The following is a 25,054-nucleotide window of genomic DNA, read 5'->3' on the forward strand; positions in this document are numbered from 1 at the left end:
GGCAAGATCTAAAGTTCTAAGGAGTTTTCTTCCCCAAAAAGATTAATCCAATATTCAGAGAAAATCCCACCACCCCACTTTGCAACAGAAACTCACTAAAATCACAAGGTTGAATATTTCAACCCAGTACTAGCATATCTATATAAATAAAAATGAAAAAGACCGTTCGTTACTGTCGTTATATCTCCGAAAGTTCTTCACCGATTGCTTTGAAATTTTGACACAGCGTTGCGTTCGAATACGTGAGCGTTGTTATGTAACTATGTTCTCTATGGGGTCAAAGGTTTGTCTTAAAATCGAAGAAATAGGCCTCCTCAAAACCAGTCCTGCTGATCATTGTGACATCACCAACCAGTAGGCCAATCCGCTGCCTCTGCCTCCTCTCCTATTTGCATGTACTCTCGCAATTGGCTGAGTGAATATAGATGTCACACCTGTGACGGTTACACGTTCTGAAGAAAGGTAACTGCCAGGAGTTTCCAGTAACCTCCTCACCGTAAAAACATGCTTTTATATCTCCGAAAGTTCTTCAACGATTGCTTTGAAATTTTGACACAGCGTTGCGTTCGAATACGCGAGTGTTGTTATGTAACTATGTTCTCTATGGGGTCAAAAGTTTGTCTTAAAATCGAAGAAATAGGCCTCCTCAAAACCAGTCCTGCTGATCATTGTGACATCACCAACCAGTAGGCCAATCCACTGCCTCTGCCTCCTCTCCTATTTGCATGTTCTCTCCTATTTGCTCTTATAGGTCATTGTGTCATCGCCAACCAGTAGACCAATCCACTGCCTCTGCCTTCTCTCCTATTTGCATGTTCTCTCCTGTTTGCTCTTATAAGTCATTGTGACATCGTCAACCAGTAGGCCAATCCACTGCCTCTGCCTTCTCTCCTATTTGCATGTTCTCTCCTATTTGCTCTTATAAGTCATTGTGATATCACCAACCAGTAGGCCAATCCACTGCCTCTGCCTCCTCTCCTATTTGCATATTCTCTCACAATTGGCTGAGTGAATATAGATGTCACACCTGTGACAGTTACACGTTCTGAAGAAAGGTAACTGCCAGGAGTTTCCACTAACCTCCTCACCGTAAAAACATCCTTTTTAAAAAACCAAACAATCTGCTTTACTTCATCCAAATAATGCCTCACAGAAGATCACACTTAAGTTGTCGTACTCGCAGAGCGGAAGCACTGCGATGAGAAATTGCAAATCAGACTGAGGAAGAACGGGCATCAGCAAACGAGAAAAAAAGAAAAAGAATGCCTCAAATACGTGCCAAGGAACCAGCCAAGCAACGTTCAGCCAGACTTGAGGATGCACAGTTGAGAGCACGGCAATTGCGTTCTACAGCTTCAGATCTGCTTTGTTCTCAACAGAATGAACGCGACAGGCTGAGAGGGGCTGAAAGACGTCAACGAGAAACAGCACATCAGCGTCAAACACGACTCCGTGGTAAACAATCACACGATTACAATCGCCTTGCATTCCGGTACAACCCAGCTGATGATTATAGTTTGAGGCGGCATGTTCTCATCGGCACTATGACTGAAGTGTGTCCTTATTGCAAGGCTCTTAAATTTAATGGAGAAACAAAAGGAATGTGTTGCGCTGCTGGAAAAATTAAACTGCCTCAACTTGGAGAACCACCAGAGCCATTACAAACTTTGCTTGCCGGATATACCGCAGAATCAAAGCATTTCCTATCTAACATCAGGAAATACAACTCATGCTTCCAAATGATGTCGTTTGGCGCAGAAATCATCACAGCTCCATTTATGCCAACTTTCAAAGTCAAAGGACAAATTTATCATAAAGCTGGCTCCTTCCTTCCGTTTCAAGATAGTCAACATAAATTCCTACAAATGTATTTCATTGGTGATGGCAATGATGAATTGAATGCACGCTGCGGAATTTATACCAGCATAAAAAGGTCCATCGATTCAAAACTGCAACAGCTACTTCATGAAAAAAACAATTTAGTACATTTGTTCAAAACAGCAATTGACATGATGCCATCTGATACACACAAGATTGTTATTCATGGTGACAAAATGCCTGCTGGAGAACATGTGTGAAGATTCAATGCTCCAACTATAGACAAAGTGGCAATTGTTATAGTCGGAGATCAATCTTGACAGGACCTTTCAAAGGTGAAGGTGTCCTCATTCCTCGCATTCCTATGATTCCAACAGATATGCCATTTCAATTTAAGAGATTGCAATTCCCAATTCGATTGGCGTTTGCAATCACCATCAACAAAGCTCAGGGCCAATCTTTAGAATTGTGCGGTTTAGATCTAGACACAGATTGCTTCTCACGTGGACAATTATATGTTGCGTGTTCTAGAGTCGGCAAACCAGACAATCTCTATATCTACACAGACAATGGAACAACAAAAATTTTTGTATACCCACAAGCATTGTGAAATTAAACATATTAGAAACATCCGCTTTGTCTTTTCTTTCTTTTCCATTTAACCAGACTGAGCCACAGCAACGCGTGGCCGGGTACAGCTAGTGCATAAATATATGTAGATGGAGATCTAAATTTAAACCAGTATTGAAAACTGTGTCCCTGTTGCAGGTGCTGAAGATTCTTTCCCAATGCATACAGTTGTTGTTGTGGTGGTGGTGGTGGTGGTGATGATGATGATGATGATGAATGGAGAATAAGGCAGTGGAGACCTTTAGAAACCTTTACCGAACTGAACTCTGCCACTTACCAGGTTCTTGAAAAGTGCTGTCACCTCCCTGGTAAAGACAGCCAGATTTAGGAAGCCCGTGGAAAGCTCGTGATTGTTCTGAGAAAGGTGGTTGTTGCCAAAATTCTCCAGAGTTTCGCTGTACTGTTCCTCATTCTCCACGTGTGCTAAAAAAGAGAGAGAGAGAGAGAGAGAGAGAGAGAGGCAACAACAGAATTGGGGGGGGGTAAAAAAGAAATCAGGAGCAAAGGACTCTGGAGGTTTGAGCTTCCTAAAGACGCCAGTGTCGCAATAAACATGTGTGAATTATGAACTTAAATCACACATGTTGAATCCAGGGCCGGCCCTACCATTAGTCAGAGAGAGACAGCAGATTGAATTTTTAGTGCCAGAGATGCGGGAGAGGTGCTTGAGGGATAGTCTACCACATGTGCCAATGTAACTTGCTTGGCTGTGGATATGATGTGCCTTGATGTGGATGCATGAGGACCAAAATTGCTCTGACTCAGGCAACCAAGACCAAAGGCTTATCTAGGTCAGTTTCTTGTTTACCATAGGGCCCATTCAGATGACACTGAGGTCTCTGTGGTTAGCTTAACCATGCTTCTCTGTGGTTAGCACTAACCACAAGTCATATACGCACACACAACACCGTTAACCCTGTCCAGTTCCCAGTTTCCTTAACCACACGCTAACCACAAAGCAGATGAGTCTTCTGAATGCTCCGCCCCATATCCCATCAGCCCTTGAGCTAAGAGAGCCAACAGTTGTGCGATGTAGGCCGCCCTATGATTTCGACCCCTTAACCATTGCAAAAGACAGCTTAAGCCAAAGTTACTGCCGTTAACCCTGCTGCACAACAGGGTTAGTGAAGTTGACAACAATGTGGTTAGCGGAGGCACCTGGTTAAGGAAAATGCATGTCAGACAACACCATTAACCCTGCTCCTTAACCAAAAACCCTTAACCAGCATAGTTAACGGTGTCATCTCAACGGGGCCATAGTGGCCAACTTGAACCTTGGGTAGGGTGGCCACTTATGAATCACCAACAAAAGAAGACATGCCTCTGGGGATGGATGGATTTGGTTAAATCTCTTTCATGTTTTGCGGATTGTCCAGCACCTTCAGTTCCATCCTCCACTCATGGATGGAATTGGAATTTTGACCAGAATTTCATTCTACTTGCGCTTATTTGCATTGGCACTAATTCACATTAGCACATTTGCATATTAGCACTAATGCACGCTTGTGCATTAATTAATATGCATTCATGCAAATCCCTCCCCAAAAGTGACCAAAAAAACACACGTTCCACAAGTCCGTGGACCTGGACGAAGCCCGCCCATTGCAGAATCTGCAGGTCGGGTTCATCGGAATCCAAATGCATTTGAATCCATTGCAGATTTCTGCAACATCCTTACATGCATTACCAAAAAGGAGGATGAAAGCATATGGTAATTTGCATAAAATTTCCATATGCTATTGTATATGTATAAATGGAAATATAGAAATTATTATAATTTGTTGGCAGGCAACAGCTGTCATAGTTCTTTAAACTGGAATTGGATACTACAGTCCTTTAAAGAGAGAACTATCCTCTGTAAAAGAGGACACATGGCCACTATGTCAACTCTAGCATGAAACTCAAATGTACTGCATAGACAATGTTACTGGTGGATCGGTGGCCAATTTTGGTGGACCACTTCATGCTAAATGGGTGTTGGGATTCTAGCAAAGAGTTCTGGGATCCACTGATGTTTTTAAGTATGAACAACAAATGCAGATCCTGGGTAAGCCCTCTTACTTGGCAATTTATCCATTTTTAAAGGGATCACGCAAGACTGATGTCACCTTAAGCCTACACCAGGGCTAGTTATCTCCTGCAGCCTACAAGCAATCTCAAATATAACATCACGAAACATTCAAGCATTTTAACTGTTGAGGAGGAAATGGCTGTCAGGGAATGTTTACAAACAGTACAGTTTCTGTGGGGAAAGCCAAAGGTCAATTGTGGGGGGCTGGGAGGGTGAAAGGATGTAGAGAGTTTGAGTGCTGGAGGATCTGTTTGCTATAAGTGAAAAGGAGGGCTCAGAGCTTGTCATGGTGGGGGGGGAACTAAGCGAGGTAGGCAAAGGGAGGGTTGGATTTTCTTTAGCTGAAGATCTCAAGCAAAGTATCTATTTAATTGCAGCACTCGACAGAAAAATCATCTATCCACCCTGAGACAATCATTTTTGCAGGTCATCATACTTCGTAGGCAACAGACTGAGAAATGGATAATCTGTGGCAGATCCAGGAGAGGGTTAATGCAAGGGTGGATAAAAATCAATGATTTTTTTAAAAAAAAAATGAGATTTTTTTTATTTAAATCAGATTTTTTAAATAAAATGCTTTTTTGGGGAAAATCTATCTAAAGATAGTTTTCTATTTAAGATACATTATAGTTCAAAGGTTATTCATCATGAAATAAGGATTAGTTTTTAATTATGTAGCATGAGGCTGTATATCCATGCAAGGTTTACATTTTTGGGTAAATGAATTCCATTAATCCATTCACAATGTCATGCTCTTCCAGAGGTTTCTGTAAGATTATTGGGCAGTTTTTCTATCTAGACGATATTATCACAGATGCTTGGTTTTAAGTGCTTTTAAATACCTCTTAAGTGCTAAGTTGCAAAAAATAAATGAATAGAGTGCATTATTTTGGGGTGGAGAAGTCATATGATTAAATCGAGTCTTTCTGAGTAGTGATTTAAATCGTGATTTAAATCAAATTGATTTAAATCAAATCCACCCTGGTTAATGCCAAACAACCTTCTCCAAAACTCAGGGCCATAGAACAAATTTATAGGGTGACCAGGTGTCCTTCCTTTACAGAAGACAGTCCTCTGTTTGTAGACCTGTCAGAGAACAGTCCTGTATCTGAAGGCATCTTGTGTTTCAAGGGCTGTTGGGTCCAAGTCTGCTTTAAAGTTGAAGAGCCATAAGAAGGGAGAGAGCATCAGGGCCCATCCTTAGTATGGTGAGATGTATTGGACTTTTATTTAAATTAAATCACATTTCTAATTTAGCAATAAAAACGTTATGCAAACTGGTGGCCTCTTTTTTGGCAATACATAAGCAGCTGCCCTAAACTAGGGATGTCGGAGGAATCCGGTTGGGGGCAGGGGTGGGGTGGAACTCAGCGAACTTCTGTTCGTTCTGACCACCCCAGACTCCATTAGGACATCTGCCAGTTGGCCCAACTTGGTTTGCAGCAGATGGATTTTCCATCTTTTCTTTTCTTTCTACTTCCCCACCCCCTGCATAAATAGCCTTTTGCTCCAATTGCAGCCAGCATTTGTGTAATTTGCACAAATTGAAATTTGCACAAATTGCAGCTGAAATTTGCTCAAATGGCTATTTATGCCATTTAAAAAAAGGAGGGGGAAGTCCCCAGATTTCTGGGAAAACCTGTGGCTTGGCTCATAAATGCAAGCTGAGTTGGGGGATGCCGCAGAAATTGGGCCAGGCCCCAAAGAACCTACTTTCCCAGTGACAGGCCTCCCTCCCCTAAACACATCCTTTGCATGCAAAAAGGTCCCAAGTTCCATCCCCAGAATTGGAGGGGGAAAGACGCCTGTCTAAAACCCCAGAGAGCCTTTGCCAGTCACTGAGGACTCCATACAAGCCGGCTTTCCTAAGCTCTGCAGACAGGGTTGTATTGCACACTGCCCATCCATGATGCTAGCTGGCACCTGCCCATTCATTCCCTGCAGGTCTACCCTGTCCCACAACCTTCCCTTCCATGCCAAGCATGCAGAGAGTATTTACTTACTGAGCCCAGAAAGATGGATAGCTTTCACATATTTCCTGATCCGCTGGAGAATGGCTTGGTCTCCGTCCAGACTCTGCAAGGCAAATATGTAAAAATATATAAATAAATACGACGGTTCGTCAGCGTCGCTGGGTAGTGCCAGGGGCTGGAGGGGAGGGAGAACAAAAGGGATTTGCCGGGCCACACAAGGTCCCTTTGAAGATCCTGGCTTTGGCAGCTGTGCAAGGCAGCTGTGCCATGGTGCCCGAATCTAGAGTGGAGAGATCCCAGGCTCAGAGAGAGAGAGAGAGAAGTGCTTTGACTGCAAAGGGCAGAAAATGAGGCATGGCTCCAGGCCAGTTTTCCCCTTGATTCAGCAACCCCATAGCTCAGTGGTAGAGCACACACTTTGCATACAGAAGCACCCAGCCATTATTTAGTTCAGAAAAGGAACTCCAGTAGCAGGCAATGGGAAATCCTCAGCCCAGGGTGCCAAAGAGTCACTGCTAAGCAAAAGTAGACTGAGCTAGATAGACCAATGATTTAGGGTGGCCACTTATGAATCAAGGGCTTTACCAATTATGAATCAATGGCTATTTATTTATTATTTATTTATTTATTTATCACATTTTTATACCGCCCAATAGCCGAAGCTCTCTAGGCGGTTCACAAAAATTAAAACCATCATAAAACAACCAACAGGTTAAAAGCACAAATACAAAATACAGTATAAAAAGCACAACCAGGATAAAAACCACGCAGCAAAATTGATATAAAATTAAAATACAGAGTTAAAACAGCAAAGTTCAAATTCAAGTTAAAATTAAGTGTTAAAATACTGAGAGAATAAAAAGGTTTTCAGCTGGTGACGAAAGGAGTACAGTGTAGGCACCAGGAGGACCTCTCTGGGGAGCTTATTCCACAGCCAGGGTGCCACAGCAGTGAAAGCCCTCCTCCTAGTAGCCACCTGCTTCATTTCCTTTGACAGGGGCTCACGGAGAAGGGCCCCTGTGGATGATCTTAAGGTCCGGGCAGATGGGAGAAGGAGAAGGCGTTCCTTCAAATAACCTGGCCCCAAACCGTTTGGGGCTTTAAATGTCAATACCAGCACTCTGAATCGGGCCCGGACCTGGACTGGCAGTCAATGAAGTTGTAAAAGGACTGGCGTAATGTGATCTCGCCGGCCAGTCCCTGTTAGTAAACGGGCTGCTCTGTTTGGTACCAGCTGAAGCTTCCGGACCGTTTTCAAAGGCAGCCCCACGTATAACGCATTGCAGTAATCCAAACGAGAGGTTATCAGGCTACTAGTCCTGATGGCTATATGCTACCTCCAGTATCAGAGGCAGCATGCCTATGTGCACCAGTTAATGGGGATCGTGGGCAGGAGGGTGCTGTTGTACTCATGTCTTGTTCATGGGATCCCAGTTGACAGCTGGTTGACCAGTGTGTGAATAGAACGTTGGACTAGATGGACCCTTGGTCTGATCCAGCAGGGCTCTTCTTATGTTCTTATGAATGGCCGCAAAAGAGGAAATGCATCACCAAAGAAGGAAGACTAAAAAGGACACAATTCTGCATAACATTTCCATATGCTAATACATACATGTACAGACAAATGTAGAAATAATTATTAGAATTTAAATAGAAACGCAGTCAATATCACCATAGTGCAGAAGATTGTGACCAGGTGATGTGGTCTGCTGTCCATGTGCTAACTTTTGACAGGCAACATTTCTTCTGCACCTTCATCTTTAAACTGGAATGGGACAGGACAGTTCCTCAAATAGAGGATGCCTATAAATAGAGGGAGGTCCTCTTGCAGCCCTTCAAATAGAGGACTGTAACATAGGACACATAGCAACCCTACAATGGTCTGATTCAGTAGAACGCAGCTTCATAGGGGTCCAACCCCATATTTTAAAAGGGGGCTAAAATGGGGCATCACACTGAGCCACTGCTCTTACCATAACCCCAATTTCAGAACATCTGGAAAGCCCTGCTGGATTAGGCCTATCTATGTAGTGCAATGACCAAATTTCCTCAGCAGCCTACCAGATGCCTCTGGCAAACCCACAAGCAGGCAGGGCCGGCCCTGTCATTAGGCAGAATGAGGCAACCCCTCTGGCAGTGCAGTGGTAGGCCCCCAGCCATTCTACTGCCTTAGGACAAAGCTCTGTGAGCCCCACAGCCTGTCCTACATGCCCTAAACTGGCCTGCTTCCCTCAACTGTAATGAAGGACTGTTGCCAATGTTGAAGTGAGGTTCAAATGCCAGTCCAGCTGGTTTCTGTACCATTTTGTCCTTTGCCCCAGAGAGTAAAATGTCTTGAGCTGGCCCTGGGAATAGGACATGAAGATCCCCATTGGACCTTAGCAACTAATGTATAGCCCTCATGACAAGTATAACCCTTAATAGCAGGGGCCAAGATACTACCATGACTACACAATCACAACAAGAGCCTCTCCTGCACAGTGGCGTGATTTCAAATATCTGGGAGCAGGAGAGAAATGTTTTAATGGATTGAGTCTCAGTTTATTGGCCCTCATCCAGTCCATTTCCGTGCTCAGGCACTGATTCAGAACAGCCACTGCCTTACCGGGATTTGATGAAAAGAAGAGATAGAGCTGGGTGTCGCCTGCATATTGATGACACCTACTGGATAATCTCCCCCAGCAGTTCCATGATGATGTTGAACAGCATGGGGGATAGAATTGAGCCCTGTGGAACCCCACTGCAGGGTTGTCATGAATACCCCTATTCAGACATGTTGGATAGGGGGAGAATTTAATGTGTGGAGGATGGATCAGGATTGTGCCCATGCCAGTTCCTGGTTTTGAGGGTCCTTAGGCAAGGTACCCTCAATGAACCCCTCAACTAGTGAGCTTTTCTTGCTCCCCATCTTCTTCTTCACCATTGCTACTACTTGCTTGACAGACTTGCAATGAGCAAGTACGTAGTGTCATCTACTGCTCCTGCTCCTCACCACCTCCACTGTCTGGCCACACCACTGATTGCTTCAGATCACTCTTACTCACAGGTTACTTAGTGTCTGTATCTTAAACATGCAGATCCTCCCTGCCTGTCACCATTGCCACTGAACCTTTTTCTGCTACTGGCATGGTTACCGACACTCTGAGCCGGTTTGGACAATCACATCTTGGCTTAATAAGCTGAGGTATGAACGAGCCATCTCCCTGCCCACCTAGCCCCTTCATTTCTCCCTTCACATGAACCGTGCTTAAACCAGGAAGCCTTCAATTTAATCATAGCTTCCCATTTCCTCTGAACCTCAAAAACGCTGGTTTCTAGCTTCAGAACAAGCCAGGATATTCAACCAGCTTCAAACCATGGTTTAATATCCTGGCTTGTTCCAAAGCCAATAACCAGAGTATCTGGTTTGGGGATAAAAGAGAAACCCTGGTGAAACTGAAGACTTCAAGGTTTGCTTGCTTACACCATGAAGGTAAGAACCCAGGGGCTGCATGCACAGGCAAAGGGTTATTAAGCCAAGATATCTAGTATCAAATATTTTTACATTTTTATTTGTTACATTTATATCCTGCCTTTCCTTCAAAGAGCCCAAGGAGGCATATGAACCTCCTCTCCCTTTTATCCTCACAAGAACCCTATAGGTTAAAGTCGAGAATCTGTGACCGGCCCAAACCGAGCCAGTGAATTTCAAGACAGAGTAGGGACTACAACCTTGGTCTCCTCAAAGAGTGTCAATACGGTCTGAACACTGTCTCTGGCCCTTTCTACACCTAAGGATTATCCCAGGAAAATGGAAGGATCGTCCCTTCCTGCTCCCGGGATCCCCTGTGTGTCATTTGGATGCACAGGGATGATTCCGGGATGATCCTGGGGGAAAAGGCAGGTATAGAAACAGCCTCTGTGCCGAAAGTATCTGAATATCCAGAAACTGGGGATTGGGCAGAAATAACCATTGTAAATAAACAAGGGAATGACAGCCCTAGCCAAACAACAAGAGTAGGTTGGGCTCTTAAGATCAGATCAGAACATTTTATTGTATTTAACTAATAGCCATTACAAAGAAAATAACTTAATACACCATGCAATAACGGAATGTAATCAGAAATCAAATTAATGAATCACCTGCCCAGTCCACTGCGATAGCATTCAGAGTGATTGCATGAATATATTTTGCAAAAAAAAAGCTGTTTTGTGTGAAACATAAGGGTCGCAAATCTGACAATAACCAGCAAATTTTCACATTGGTACTTTTCCCCTGTAAGGATGCTAAAATCTGCCCCTGAAGTCTCTCCCTGGGATTTTTATATAGGTGACAGTACAGTAAATAATGCTAGATGTCCTCTACCTCTCCCGTACCACACATGCAGACCCGTAAATTTCTCGGAACATGTCTATAACTTCCATCCAAGAATGCTGTGGGCATTGTTTGGAAGTGTAGTTCTGTAACTGAGGTTCTCCAACAAGCAAAAGTATGTGTTTGTAGGTACTGAGCTCTTTCATGATTTGTTTTAAACAGGTACCATTGAGAAAAGCTTGAGGCTCTTAATGTAACCCATGGTGCCTCAGTAAATGTGAGAACATGTCCATTTCATGGGCCTTCCTTTATACACAAGCAGGGCTGGCCTTGGGGGTGGGGGGCGGGATGGGTGGCTGCCCAGGGATGTTGAGCTGAGGTACCAAGCTGAGCTGAAGGGGGTGCCAAGATGAGGGGCACAACATCACACCTTCACCAGGACCCATTCACCCTCTTGGGTGGCCCTGCAAAGGTGACCCCCGGGTGCGATTTCTTCGGAGTCCATCTCTGTACACAAGTACCCTCAGGGATCACAGAATGATACCCCCAGAACAGGGTGCTTCTTCGCCAAAGTAAAAGACAGACTAAGCTGAACTCTCAATTTTACTTCTTTTAGACGATAGGCCTTTAACAGCGAGGAATTATCCACACCCAGAGGATGGCAAGAAATTGGCCCCTCTGCCACCTAGCTAATGAGCCTCGTGTGGCGCAGAGCGGTAAAGCAGCAATTTCTGCAGCCAAAACTCTCCCCACGGCCTGAGTTCGATCCCAGCGGAAGCTGGTTTCAGGCAGCCGGCTCGGGTCGACTCAGCCTTCCATCCTCCCGAGGTCGGTAATATGAGTACCCAGTTAGCTGGGGGAAAGGTAATAACGGCCGGGGAAGGCAACGGCAAACCACCCCGCTATAAGGCCTGCCAAGAAAACGTCAGCGAAAGCTGGCGGCCCTCCAAGAGTCAGTAATTACTCAGTGCTTACACGAGAGGTTCCTTTCCTTCCACCTAGCTAACAAAATGTATTTTTAAAACAATCATTTAATAAATCTATATACCACTTAACACGTTTGCAAAAATATCTCTAAGTGGTTTATGGGGAAATGTAAGAACATTAAAATGCATTGAGATATTCCTTTAAATACAATTATAATATATCAGCATTGCCACAACAAAAACGTAAACACATAAGCAGCACAAACTCAGCAATTGTGTCCTGATTAAGAGAACTCAAACAGCACAAGTATCCCGATAAAAAGATCTCATGCGATTGCACATGGCTGCGTCGACCCCAAAATCCAACAACGCCTTCACAGAGTTGCTTCCAGCGCAGCTGTAATGAATCGAAGCTGGGGTTGTAGCATTCAACATATTTTAGCTGTTACCCACCCCAAGCCTTTGGCATGGGAAGGGCTATTAAAGCATGCAATCGGAATGAAATCTCAGAATTCCTGGCTTGGAACATTCAGTGTGAGTCAGTGGACAGGGACTCCAGGGTCAGGGCTCCCAAAAAAGCAAAAACAAAAAACAAAAACAAAAAACAAAAAACCACCACTTTATGATTTGCTCTGGGCCAAAAGTTAGGGTAGATCCATAAAGTGAAAGTCCCCCCTGCAAAATAAAATCAAGAATACTTGATTTTATTTTGCAGGGGAGACTTTCACTTTATGGATCTACCCTAACTTTTGGAGGAGCTGCTCCAACCAGGGCCTGCATCAAGGGTAGATATAGTTGGGCACCAGTGAAGGGCCCTCACCCCAGCAGGGGCCCACTGAAAAGAGCTCCCTGGAGGTGCTGCTCTTCTTCCCCATTGCAACCTGCTTGTTCTCCAGAATCTCACTTTGGCCCAGACAATGGAAGCGGTGAGGAGGCGGAGGAGCAAGAGATGCCACTACCTACTTGCTCCCTGGCTCTCCGCCTGTCAAGCAAGCAAGTGGTAGCAATGATGGCAGCTGGCGACAATGGTGGTGAGAAGACAGACTCAGTGAGGATGAGGGCCCATGAAGGGCATCTTGCCTGGAGGCCCTCAAAACTCTGGAGGCAGCTCTGGCTCCACCCCATGGGTAGAGATGCAAAGCCTACCAAAGCACACAACCAGATGAGCCACAAAAGGGCAAGTAGAGCCACCCACTGCTGATAGCAGAGCTTCCATCTTTATCATAAGGCTGTGTGGAACCCTTACTAGCGAGGCAATGTTTGGTGAAGTATTTATTTATTTATTTATCATACTTATACCCCGCTCCTCAGCCAAAAAAGGCTCTCAGAGCGGCTTACACTTAGGAAAAAAGACAGTCCCTGCCCTCAGGCTTACAATCTAATAAAGACATGACACACAAGGAAAAGGAGTCAAGGAGGGAGGGAGGAGAGAGAAAGAAAGAGAGAGAGAGAGAGAGTCCAGCAGGAGCAGGCCCCGATGTTACTTCTGCCTGCTTCTGTCCCCTCGGTCCTTCTTCTTCCCCACAGGGCCAAGATGGCAGTTTGCCCTGTGGGGGGGGGGAAGAGTCCAGCAGGAGCAGGCCCCGATGTTACTTCTGCCTGCTCCTGTCCCCTCGGTCCTTCTTCTTCCCCACAGGGCCAAGATGGCAGTTTGCCCTGGGGGGGGGGGGGAAGAGTCCAGCAGGAGCAGGCCCCGATGTTACTTCTGCCTGCTCCTGTCCCCTCGGTCCTTCTTCTTCCCCACAGGGCCAAGATGGCAGTTTGCCCTGTGTGTGTGGGGGAAGAGTCCAGCAGGAGCAGGCCCCGATGTTACTTCTGCCTGCTCCTGTCCCCTCGGTCCTTCTTCTTCCCCACAGGGCCAAGATGGCAGTTTGCCCTGTGGGGGGGGCGAAGAGTCCAGCAGGAGCAGGCCCCGATGTTACTTCTGCCTGCTCCTGTCCCCTCGGTCCTTCTTCTTCCCCACAGGGCCAAGATGGCAGTTTGCCAAGTACATTGCCAAGAAGGACAAGTGAATCCTTCAAGTTCGATTTCACCCAGATTCTCATTTTTTTTCCAATGTGAAGCTATTTCTGTCCTGATTCTGCATTGGATTGAAAACACACACATGCCACACACACAATTTTAGTCTACACAAAAAAAGTTGTTTGCATTTGTGTACCCAGGGTTTTAAAGAAATTCACCTTCTTGTATGCATTTCCCCCCCCAAATGTACCCATTTGTGTGCACTTTTGCAAATGAAGACATCCCATTCCACCACCGCCACTGAACAACACACGTTTGTGCAGTTTTGCAAATATTTGATTTCTCATGCACATGTTTGAACTAAATATTTTTTGGGGGGGGGAATCCATTTAGTTCAATGAGTACATCTTTTGTACACATTTTGTTGTTATTGTTGTTGTTAATTGCATCAGAAAACTACAGATACCGGCAGCAAACTGCATTACTGTTTGTGTTTAGATTTGGGAATTGCGAATTCGGTAAATCCACATTGAAGTGCAAACCGAACGAGTTTCGTACACCCAACTCTCGTTGCTGAACAAGTGATTAGAAAGGCTGCAGAAAAAGACAGATTAGCAAAGAGTTAACTATAGCTTGGCTAAGCATCAGCCATAACAACAGTGCTGGAAAATACTCCAAGGGTGTAATCACCAAGAAGGGGAGAGTCATTATTTAGGGTCAAACAAGGGATAGCATGTATAACAATGGGATGAAATCATAGAAAATGTTGGGGGGGGGGTTGACCTTGGCTGGGAGAAGGGGGCTTGAGAAGAAGAGTTTCAGTAGTGCTCAGATTACCGGGGGGGGGGGGGGGGAGAGAGAGCACCCTGACTGTGTATGACAGCCACCGTTGCTCCAGTGCTTAGAAAATTACTAGACCTGGTTTTGTTAAAACTGGCTGGTATCAGAGCACTGGCAACAGGTGGCAAAAGGGTGACCCTGTGCCATTTTTTACAATGAGCAGTCTTCTATTTGAGGTGTTGTCCAGACCAAATCTGGTTCAAAAGATTTTAAAAAACTGCAAGAACTGTTATCTGTTCAAGAATTAGCACCTGAACTGCAGACTGAGCAGGCAGGTACAAAGGACACCTGGTCACATTTATTTATTTATTTATCCTATTTATAGCCCGCTCCTCAGCCAAGAAAGGCTCTCAGAGCGGCTTACACTTAGCAAAAAAGACAGTCCCTGCCCTCAGGTTTACAGTCTAATAAAGACATGACACACAAGGAAAAGGAGTTCAGGAGGGAAGAGGTAAAGAGAGAGAGAAATTAAGTGGACTGGGAAAAGGGCTGATGGGATTGTCCTGCTCCCGAAGGAGGGGAGTCCAACAGGAGCAGGCCCCGATGTTTCTTCTGGCTGCTCCTGTCCCCTTGTTCTTTCTTCTTCCCCACAGGGCCAAGATGACAGTTTGCCCTGTGGGGGTGGGGGAAGAGTCCAACAGGAGCAGGCCATGATGTTTCTTCTGCCTGCTCCTGTCCCCTTGTCCCCCTTACTATGGAGAAATGTACTTTATTTCTATTTAAATTCTAATTCATTCTAAATTTCCAGCTACACATATTAATTAACAGACATTGGTTTTATGCAAACCACTGTCTTCTTTTTTGGTGATTCATAAGTGGGCATCCTACTTAAAGAAGCAGCCTTCTAGGAGGTGAGTCTCTTTGCCCTCTAAGCCTAGCATCATCTATTCTGATGGTGACTTTCCAGGAGGTTCTCAGATGGAGACCATAAGAAGAGCCCTACTGGACCAGACCAAGGGTCTATCTAGTCCAGCATTCTGGTCACACAGTGGCCAACCAGCTGCCCACAGAGAACCCAGAAGCAGGTCATGAGTGCAACAGCACCCTCCTGCCTATGGAAACCTCCTGGTTTACATAAGGATACTGCCTCTGATACTGGAGGTAACATATAACCACCAGGATTAGTAGCCATTGATAGCCTTCTTCTCCATGAATTTGTCCACGAAGCCATCCAAATGGGTGGCCATCACTATGTCTTGTGGTCGCAAATTCCAGAGTTTAACTATGCGCTGCGTGAAGACGTCCTTCCTTTTATCTGTCCTGAATCTCCCACCAATCACCTTCAAGGGATGAGAGACTAGTATTATAAGCGTCAGAGAAAAATGTCTCCCTATCCACTTTCTCCGCACCAGGTACACCTCTCTTATGTGTCCGGCCCCCCACTTACTTGCTTTTTCTCCAAGCTAAACAATCCGTTGTTGTAACCTTCCCTCACAGGGGAGTTGCGACAGCCCCTTCATCATTTTAGTTGTTCTTTTCTGCATCAGGTCTTTCCTCCTCACCTGTGACCAGCAGTGATGCAGCTAGGTTATTTTAAACCCTGGACTTAATGGTCCCATGGACCTCCCCCTGCTCCTTCAGATAGCCATGTTGTGTGACTTCAGTTGTGAGCCACATAACTAACATTCCTCTTTGCCCCCATCCACCATTGCATGATTTACAACTGCTTCTACATTCCTATATTAGCCCCATACACAAAAGACAGTCTTCCAAGATTTCTTTTAAAAAGGAAAACTGAGCATGTGCAGTTTCCCATTTTAAACTCACTTAAATCATCCTGACTACAAACATATAGGGGAGTTTGCTTCTGCTGCCCTACTGTCCTCATCATGTGTTCGCCTCTGGGTGGACAATTCGGGGCAGGCGGGGGAGCTAGACTGCTAGGCTCTGGCCCCAAGGTCCAGCCTTAGTCGCATCACTGATCCTTTTCTAACTGGAGATACCCAAACTCGGACCTGGGACTTTGGGCATGCGAAGGTCACAGAGATGCTTCCCTTTGTCCCTGCGCTGCCCAAGGCAGCCCTCCGATTTCTCCCTGCAAGCAGCATTAACCTTGCTTGCCAAGGGTTCGTTCGCCTGGGCAAGGAGGCAAGCCTTCTGAATCAGCACAAGCGCAGGCCTCGCCAGGCCTGAACCTGTCGGAAGACTTGCAGGAGGAACTACGTGGACGCCTCTCCAATCAGATGCAAGATGGAAGGCAGAGGGTTTGTGGGTGACTGAATTCGGCAGCATGAAATCAAGGGCTTGCAATGGGAATGAGGAAGAGAGGAGGCGGAGGCAACGCCACTTGTTTTGTGGCCAGCCTTGGGAGTGTCATACCCTCTGTCACCTTTCCACTTCCAGAAATCCTGAATAGCTTGCAAACCTTCCCCAACGTTGCACAGATGCGGGGGGGGGGGGGGCGGCTAGAGAGGCACTTGTATCACCCTTATTCTCAAGTCAGGCGCACTCCCCTGTTTCAGCACTCCCATGCTGAAACCTGCCTGTTGTATTCACTCCCTCAGCAGTAACTTCTCCTGTAAAGTTTCAAAAGCCACACAATCTATGTTTAAAGAGTAGGGGAAATGTAAATGGCAACAAGAGAGAGGGCCTTTTCAGCGGTGGCCCCCCAATTATGGAACGATCTCCCCGACGAGGCTCGCCTGGCACCAACATTGTTACTTTTTCAGCACCAGGTCAAGACTTTTCTCTTCTCCCAGGCATCTAACAGCATAAGCTTAGTTTTTTTTCTTTTTCCTTAACTGATCCCAGAATAGCTGTTTTTATGCTTTTTATGGTTTTAAATGTTGTATATTTGTTTTTAATGTTCACTGTTTTTAATCTTTGTAAACCTTCTAGAGAGCTTCAGCTATGGGGCAGTATAATAATAATAATAATAATAATAATAATAATAATAATAATAATAATAATGTCCAACAATCCATCATCATCAATTGTTCAAAACATTTTATTTATATCATTATTAATATTTCCTAAAGATATTAATTAGTAGTATTAACTAGGGTTATGCACCACCTTGGGCCAAACGCCTGAACATGAAGCAGTACCAGAACGGCTCGAGGCACCCCAAGGCAAAGCAGATTGGTTCCAAAATGCCTCAGGCTGATTCGAGGCGGTGGTGGGATGCACAGCAATCTCTTCTAGCACCTTGCTGCCCCCTCCCAGCATCTACTGCCTGAGGTGACTACTTCCCTTTGCCTAAAGTTAGGGCAAGCCTTGGCTCAAAAGGAGTCTCACCAGCATGCGAAGAGGCATTTAAGGACTGTATTCCTCAACCTTTCAGACACAGGCTTATATTTCATTTTAGATCTCCTCCGCCTCAGGACCGGGCGAAGCAGAAGTGAAACCAGGCAGCTGTGCAAACCCCATCAGATACATCCAGCTGCAGTTCAGCATCGCTGGCACGCACCCCTCCTCTGGGACAATCAGCTCAGCCAGAGGTGCCGAGATGTAAAATAAAAGGGGGAAGTTAGTTTTCCTCCAGAAAGACAGCACCCCAATAGAAAGAGGGGACAGCTCTGCCCCTGCAGCTGGTGGAGTCTTCACAGAGCCCCCATTTGTGGCTGTGTTAGTCCACGCAGAGCCCCTTTGTGCAAGGATCTCAGTTACACTTGGCACACCAAAGCTAGCCCTGAATTCCTTCCAAATGCACCCTGCGAGCCACATCGAATCCGTGCCGGCTGTCAAGATGAGGGCTCCTTTGGAAATCTCCTTCTCTATTACATGCTGGGCATCAGTAAGTCAATGAGAGCCATTCTCCACCTTCCGGGGCTCAATGAAGTAGGAACCAGCTGGTACGGTGCAAATGCAGCCAACTGGCAAGCAATCCCACTGCAAGAAGGACAGCAACGAAATCTAAAATTAGGAGGAGAGCAATTTAAAAAGAGAAAGAGGTCCTCAGAGTGCAAGACAGAGACTGGCACACATTTCGGCGGGGTGGTGGTGGTGATCTCTGCAGCTGCCCTGCCAAAGAGGGCAAAGGATCTCCCTATGGACACAAGGTCAACCTGGGTTTACAAGGCATGCCACAGCCACGCACTACCCCTTTTCCAAGCCAGTTGCGTTTCAAGAATCATGCGCAGGGAGTGTCCATAGCTCAGTGGTAGAGCATAGGCTTTGCACTGCAGGCTGGTGGCTCTGATGCGCTGCACCTCGGATGGCTCCATTAGAGTTCCAACTGGTTCTGACTGAAAGCCAGAGCAGATTCACTGCCCCACTGCCATCAGAGCTGCCAACTTTCATTATGCTTTGCATTTAAGAAGGTCGCAGGTAAGATCCCCAGCATCCCTACGTAGGGCTAGGAAAGAATCCTACCTGGAACCCTGGAAAGACCCTGCCGGTCAGTGTGTGTTATCAAGCAAGATGAACCAATGGTCTGGCTCAGCCTAAGGCAGCTCCCTCCATTTCTCTACACACCATCCTTGTCACTTTTCAATGCTCAGCTCTTCCATATGAGAAGTAAGAAAGGACAGAGTGCTTTTGAGCCAATGCCACATGTTCCCCCACTTCCCCAATCATTGCAGCCAGCTCCAATGCATTTGAGATTGCCAATACGGTCCCGAAACCTAGCAGTTAATCACAGGCTAATGCACAGGCCAGAATAAACCACATGGCATCCCACCATTCCCGGAAACAATGCAAAACCATGCTGGTTTGAGTAGGGCCAGCCCTACTTTAAGGCAGAGTGAGGCAGTTGCCTCAGGCAGCAAATGCTGGGAGGCATCAGCAAGGTCTTGGAGGAGAGAGTTGTGAGCCACACAGCCTAACCTGAGCCCCTTAAGGTTGCCTGCTGCTTTCAGGTGTGGCAGGGGAAGTTGTCCCATTGCCAGTGTTGAAGTAAGATTAAACTACCAGTCCAATCAGCTTTTCCATCTTGCCCTTTGCCTCAAGCAGCAAAATATCTTGTGTTAGCCCTGGGTGTGAGGCTACTTAGCCAAATTTACAGCCAAACAGGAATTCGAATCCAGATCTCTCCACAAAAAAAGAAACACACACTAGCCTTGTTCTTGCCCATGTGACCTATCAGCAGTTATAAATGCTTGAGAAGGGGATGGGATCATGCCTGTTGGTCCTGCCCTGAGCTCAGCCGATTCAGGAGAAGAACCAAACAGAATCATTCTATGCACACAATCGTAGGCATGAGTGGAGAATCGTGTGTTTTGCAGGGTTGCTGACTGCACTGGCAAAAATTATGCCAGCCTTCCCCATTCAGGTGACCTCCCCAGGTGGTTGGACTACAACCCCCATCATCACCAACCAGCCCTGCTCCTGCCCATGCTGTCTGGGGTGATGGGAGTTGTAGTCCAACCCATATGAACGGCATCCAGGTCAGGGGGAAGGTGGACATGACTGGTTCAGACCTTCCATGAAATACACAGATATTCAGGGCCAGGCTGAATGATGTGATTCCTTGTCCTCTCACGATGCATTCAGATCCAACCATGTGCTGCTCAAACAGGACTCTTGTCTGTGCACAAATAGTAACAATAATAAATGGATTAAGTTTATTGTTTTCATCATCATCATCATTATTATTAACAATGATATCATTTCTATACCATCCAATAGCTGTTTTGTGAACAATCTGAGCTGTTCACAAAAAAATACACATCGTAATACAACGTAATAAAAACATAATAAAACATTCCTAATATACAAAATTAAAAACAAATTAAACAGCTAAAACATTTACAGTAAGAAACTGATAGAAACAACTGATAGAAATGCCCCATTATATGCCATCAAATGCCTGGGAGTCAAGAATAACCTTACCCTGGCAAGGCTGATTCACCTAACATAGCCAAACTATAGCCAACGTTGTAAAAGGAAGTGTGGTCAGATTGGTTCATACTTTCATTTCTGGTGGGAGTGTTCAACAGTACAAGGGCTTTGGAGCAAGGTTGCTCATGACTATCAGGAATCTCTCCACAGGTTAGAACGGTGGTAATCCCACAGCCGGGTTTCATCAGCCTTTTGAACCTAATGAACCGGGATTCCTGCATAAAGACCTTCTTAGGCAATTATATTTAGGGATGTGCTCCACTTCTCTTTGGTTCAGAGAAGCAGGAGCGAGGCGGCCTAATTCGCCTCCGGGAAAGGCGGAGGCGAAGAGAGTCAGGGGGGATGCAGATCGAGGCGAAGAGGATAACCTCGATCCAGAGCTTCACCTGCAGGTAAGTGGGGGAGAGGGGGACTCATCTGGTGCTGCCGGCGCTGCCATCCATGCGGCGGCGGCGCCAGGTAAGGGAGCAGGGAGGAGGGACACTTACCTGCCTCTGTTGTGGGCTTCAATTGAGGTCCCGGTTGAAGGCGGAAGTGAAGTCCGAGGCCTCTTCCGGCTTCAACCTGGGCCTCAATTGAAGCCCATGACAGATGCAGGTAAGGGGACGGGGGGGGTGTTGGCTTGCCTTGTGCTGCTGCCGCTGTCCATGTAGCAATGGTGGCGAAGCGGGAGACGGGCGGAGTGGCGCGAAGAGGTTCCAGCCCGATCCGGATTTTCCAGATTGGGCCACGAAGCTGATTGGGGGGGTGGGGTCCATGCACACTCCTAATTATATTTATGTATAGTAGCAGAGTCCTGTCTAGCACATAACTAGAAGACTCCAAAGCAATGAAATAACAGTGGGTTTTTAAAGTCTGGGAGACTCTTAACTATGTATAACTTACCCACAGATTCAACACTTTATGGGCCCAGTAGAATGAGCTAGGGAGACGTGTAAAGAAACACGTGTGTATCGAGTACATTTTAAAGTATTTCACAACTCCCAATTAGATCCACCATGGCTGGCATGAAGGGCAGAAATGGATGGGCCCCAGCTGAGACCCCACACCTTAGGGGGGGGGGGCACCAACAACAGCTCCCTGGACTTGATCCTCCTCTTCCCCATTGCAACCTGCTTGCTCACCTGCTTCTCACTCTGCCCCAAACAATGGTGGTTGTGAGAAGGAGGAGCAGAAGATACCACTAACAACATGCTTATTGGTTTTCCTTCTGCCAAGCACGCAAGTAGTAGCAATGATGTGAAAGAGGATGAGGAGCATGAACAGTGGGTGACGATGGTAAAGAGAAGGCAAACTCACTGAGTGAGAAGTCATGTTCAAGGCATCTTGCCCAAAGGGCCTCAAAAAACTGCATGCAATGACCATGACCACCAATGTTTTAGAGGCATTCCTATCTCCCTAAATAGGAACCAAAGGCTCTGGGAGTGGATGCAGGTAGGGAAACCATTCTGATGAACACAGCCAGAGTGTCATCATAGGCCATCTTGACTCTTGTCCTACATGGGCTAGGCAACCTAGTGCCCTCCAGATGTTTGGAATTACAACTCCCATGTCCTAGCAGGATTGACAATGCACAGAGATTATGGGAGTTCTCACCCAAAACATCTGGAGGGCACCAAGCTGCCTTCCCCTGTTCTACAAAGTCTGCGGGCCTGTTCTTATAAGAATATAGAGCCTCATGTGGCGCAGAGCGGTAAAGCAGCAGTTTCTGCAGCTGAAACTCTCCCCACGGCCTGAGTTCGATCCCAGCGGAAGCTGGTTTCAGGCAGCCGGCTCGGGTCGACTCAGCCTTCCATCCTCCCGAGGTTGGTAAAATGAGTACCCAGCTAGCTGGGGGAAAGGTAATAACAGCTGGGAAGGCAACGGCAAACCACCCCGCTATAAGGCCTGCCAAGAAAACGTCAGCGAAAGCTGGCGTCCCTCCAAGAGTCAGCAATGACTCAGTGCTTGCACGAGAGGTTCCTTTCCTTTCCTTTCTTATAAGAATAGTAGGAATCAAAATGCTTTGTGACTGGTTGTATGTAGGGAAGCCATTCTAGGGAACACCAGCAGAGATTTGAAACCGAGGGCAACAGCCCTTCTAGGATCCACTGTGCCACAAGAACGGCAGTTTTACATAAATTTCAGTTGTTCCACATTTCAAACTGTTACTGAATCAGCTTATAATATTTGCAGCAGTTCTCCACTTCTTTCTTTCTTTCTTTACAATATTTATATACCGCTCCCCATTCAGAATTTTGGAGCGGTGGACAAAATAAAATAGAATAAAAACACATTAAAAGTACATTTTGAAAGAAACAAAGTGCAAAATAAACCACCACTGGTTGTTAAGGGGAGGCTTCCTGGAACATGTTTTCAGGAGACGCCAAAAGGAATACAAAGTTGGTGCCTGCCTGACCTCTGGAAGCAGGGAATTCCATAGGAGGGGGGCCACCACACTGAAGGCTCTTCCCCTGGTAGACTTCAATCGGAGGAGGGGTCTATGTGGAACCCCCAGGAGCCTGCCCTCGGATGACCTCAGTGACCGGGCAGGTTGATAGGGGAGAAGGTGCTCTCTCAAGTATCCTTCCCCCTCAGCAAAAGAGACAAACCAGGTGGAAGGAATGGAGTGCAGGAGAAACAGGGAACTGAACTGGGTCGGGGTGGGTGGTGAACTTTGGCAGGATCAACCATCTTTTTGTCTCTGGCAGTCAGCCTTAAATTATGCCAAGCTCATGATCTTGGGTTTTTGCCAAACACGCCATTCTGCCAAGAATGCCAGGTTGCTGTGCTGCCTCAGAGTTTATGAAAAGCCGCTTATCATACTTGAACAGGACAACAGTAAAGTGTACCCCTGTAGCAGTGAAGGCTTGTGGCTCTAATGTCACTGGGGTGATAAATCTGCTACAGGTTTCAGCCAGAACCAGTCAAAACTCTAAATGAGCTATCCAAGGTGCGGAAGCACCTTGGATAGCTCTTTTAGAGATCTGACTGAAACCTGGAACAGATTTACTGCTCCACTGACATCAGAGCCACCAGCCTCCACTGCTCTGTACTTCTATTCAGACATTCCGAACAGGGGCAAGATTACACATTTGAAGGGAATTGGAGTTGGGGCATCAGCGCAGAACACATTCTGATCTCCACACATTGATCATATTCTGTGGGCACTGAGACCACACAACTGCAAAGTCAGAGGTGCACAGATGTCCCCTACACAAACAGGGTGCTAGATTGCCCATACAGAGTAGATCTGACACATGGGTGGTTGGTGGTGGACGACAGCAACACACTGCTGCTGTGATCCTAATCCCCCCCTCCATCCATTGATTTCGCCCCTATGCAGGACATCCGAAGTCAGCTTGCAACCTCACAGGCAAAGTATTCCATACCCTATGGCAAGCATGAGTTGAATTAAGGCATGCAAGTCATACTTTGCTTGTTATTAAGGCCACGAGAGCCAAGAGCAAACGAGTGACTTGTGGGGGGCGGAGCTAAATCCAGAATTGGGCCTGAGGGGGTGGAGCCAATGACCAACTGCCCCACCCCCCCACCCCATGAGCATCCATTGCCATGACCTGCACATACAAATCTACATCTAAGTACAGATCATGGATTCTACCTTGGGCAGCCTTTAGAGTTTTGAATGAAACCTGGAGCAGATTCACCGCTCCACTGACATTGGAGCCACCAGCCTCCACTGCTCTGTAGCTGTATTCAGACATTCCGAACAGGGTGAGGATCAAACATTTAGAAGGGGGTTGGGGAATCAGTGCACATCAGCGTGCACACACACCTTCTGATCTCTACACAATGGGGCAGTCAGCAAGGACATCCTCTGTACTATAGGACTGCCCAGTCCAAGTCTGGTTTAAAGCTAAAGAATCCTAAGAAGGGGGAGCAGAGACCTCAAAGTTGCCCTGGAGGGCAGATTGGGCAGGCACTCAAGCTATCTGGCCACAGATTTCCCCATTATTATTTACTTATTCATTCATTACATCTCTATACCGCCCAATAGCCGAAGCTCTCTGGGTGGTTCACAACAACGAAAACCACAAAATGCAGCATAAAACACAATACTAAATTCAAAGTTTTGAAAACCACAGAATAAAAGTAAAACCCAAAATAAAACTTGGCAGCAATGCAACGATGGCGAGATGCATTGTATGCCTATTTAAACGATAACTACTTCTAAATGTGCATCTAAATCAGTGTGCGCAAATTTGTCTCTTACTGGGGTGGTGGTTCAGTTCCTCTCTTTCAGCAAAATAGAAGCAGAGACCTGAATTCCAACAGCACAATTTAAAAACGGGGATGGGGAGTTCCTTTCCATTGTGGCAATTGAAACAAATTGGGAGAGTTGGGAACATCTTGCTGGTGTACTACAAATCATCCAGTAGTAGACCCCAATTTGCTTTCTGCTTACTCTGTTCTATGGGATACAACCCTTTTAGAGATTGCTTGGCAGCTGCTGCACTGATAGCCAGGGCCGGGCAAAGCTGGTAATAGGCCCGGGCCAGATAGGAAATGTAGGCCCCATTTCAAACTGCTCATTAAGTATTTTTAACCAGTTCTAAATACATATGAACAAGAACGATTTATTAAAAAGGTCATGGCAAGCACTTTTATTCAAGATGTATATAAGACATCACTTTTTCACATTCAGAAATGCTTTACGTGCTTTTCTTTGGGCAAATTCATCAACAACAAGAGAAAAATCAAGCAACTTTGCCCAGGGGGACTCAGAGTAGCCCCCCTCAAAATCATAGGCCCATGCCAA

General features: G+C 46.1%; 1 protein-coding gene across 1 annotated transcript in view; it reads right to left on the reverse strand.

The window, feature by feature from the left end:
* ASAP3 (ArfGAP with SH3 domain, ankyrin repeat and PH domain 3) overlaps nt 1-25,054 on the reverse strand; it is a 104,473-nt gene that overhangs the window by 66,255 nt on the left and 13,164 nt on the right. The window contains exons 2-3 of the mRNA XM_063140235.1: nt 6,523-6,595; nt 2,726-2,871 (exon numbers count right to left, since the gene is read on the reverse strand). Of these exons, the coding sequence (XP_062996305.1) occupies nt 2,726-2,871; nt 6,523-6,595 (219 nt within the window). The remainder of the gene's footprint in view (nt 1-2,725; nt 2,872-6,522; nt 6,596-25,054) is intronic.

This window comes from Elgaria multicarinata, chromosome 13, assembly GCF_023053635.1.
Source record: "Elgaria multicarinata webbii isolate HBS135686 ecotype San Diego chromosome 13, rElgMul1.1.pri, whole genome shotgun sequence".
Taxonomy (NCBI): domain Eukaryota; kingdom Metazoa; phylum Chordata; class Lepidosauria; order Squamata; family Anguidae; genus Elgaria; species Elgaria multicarinata.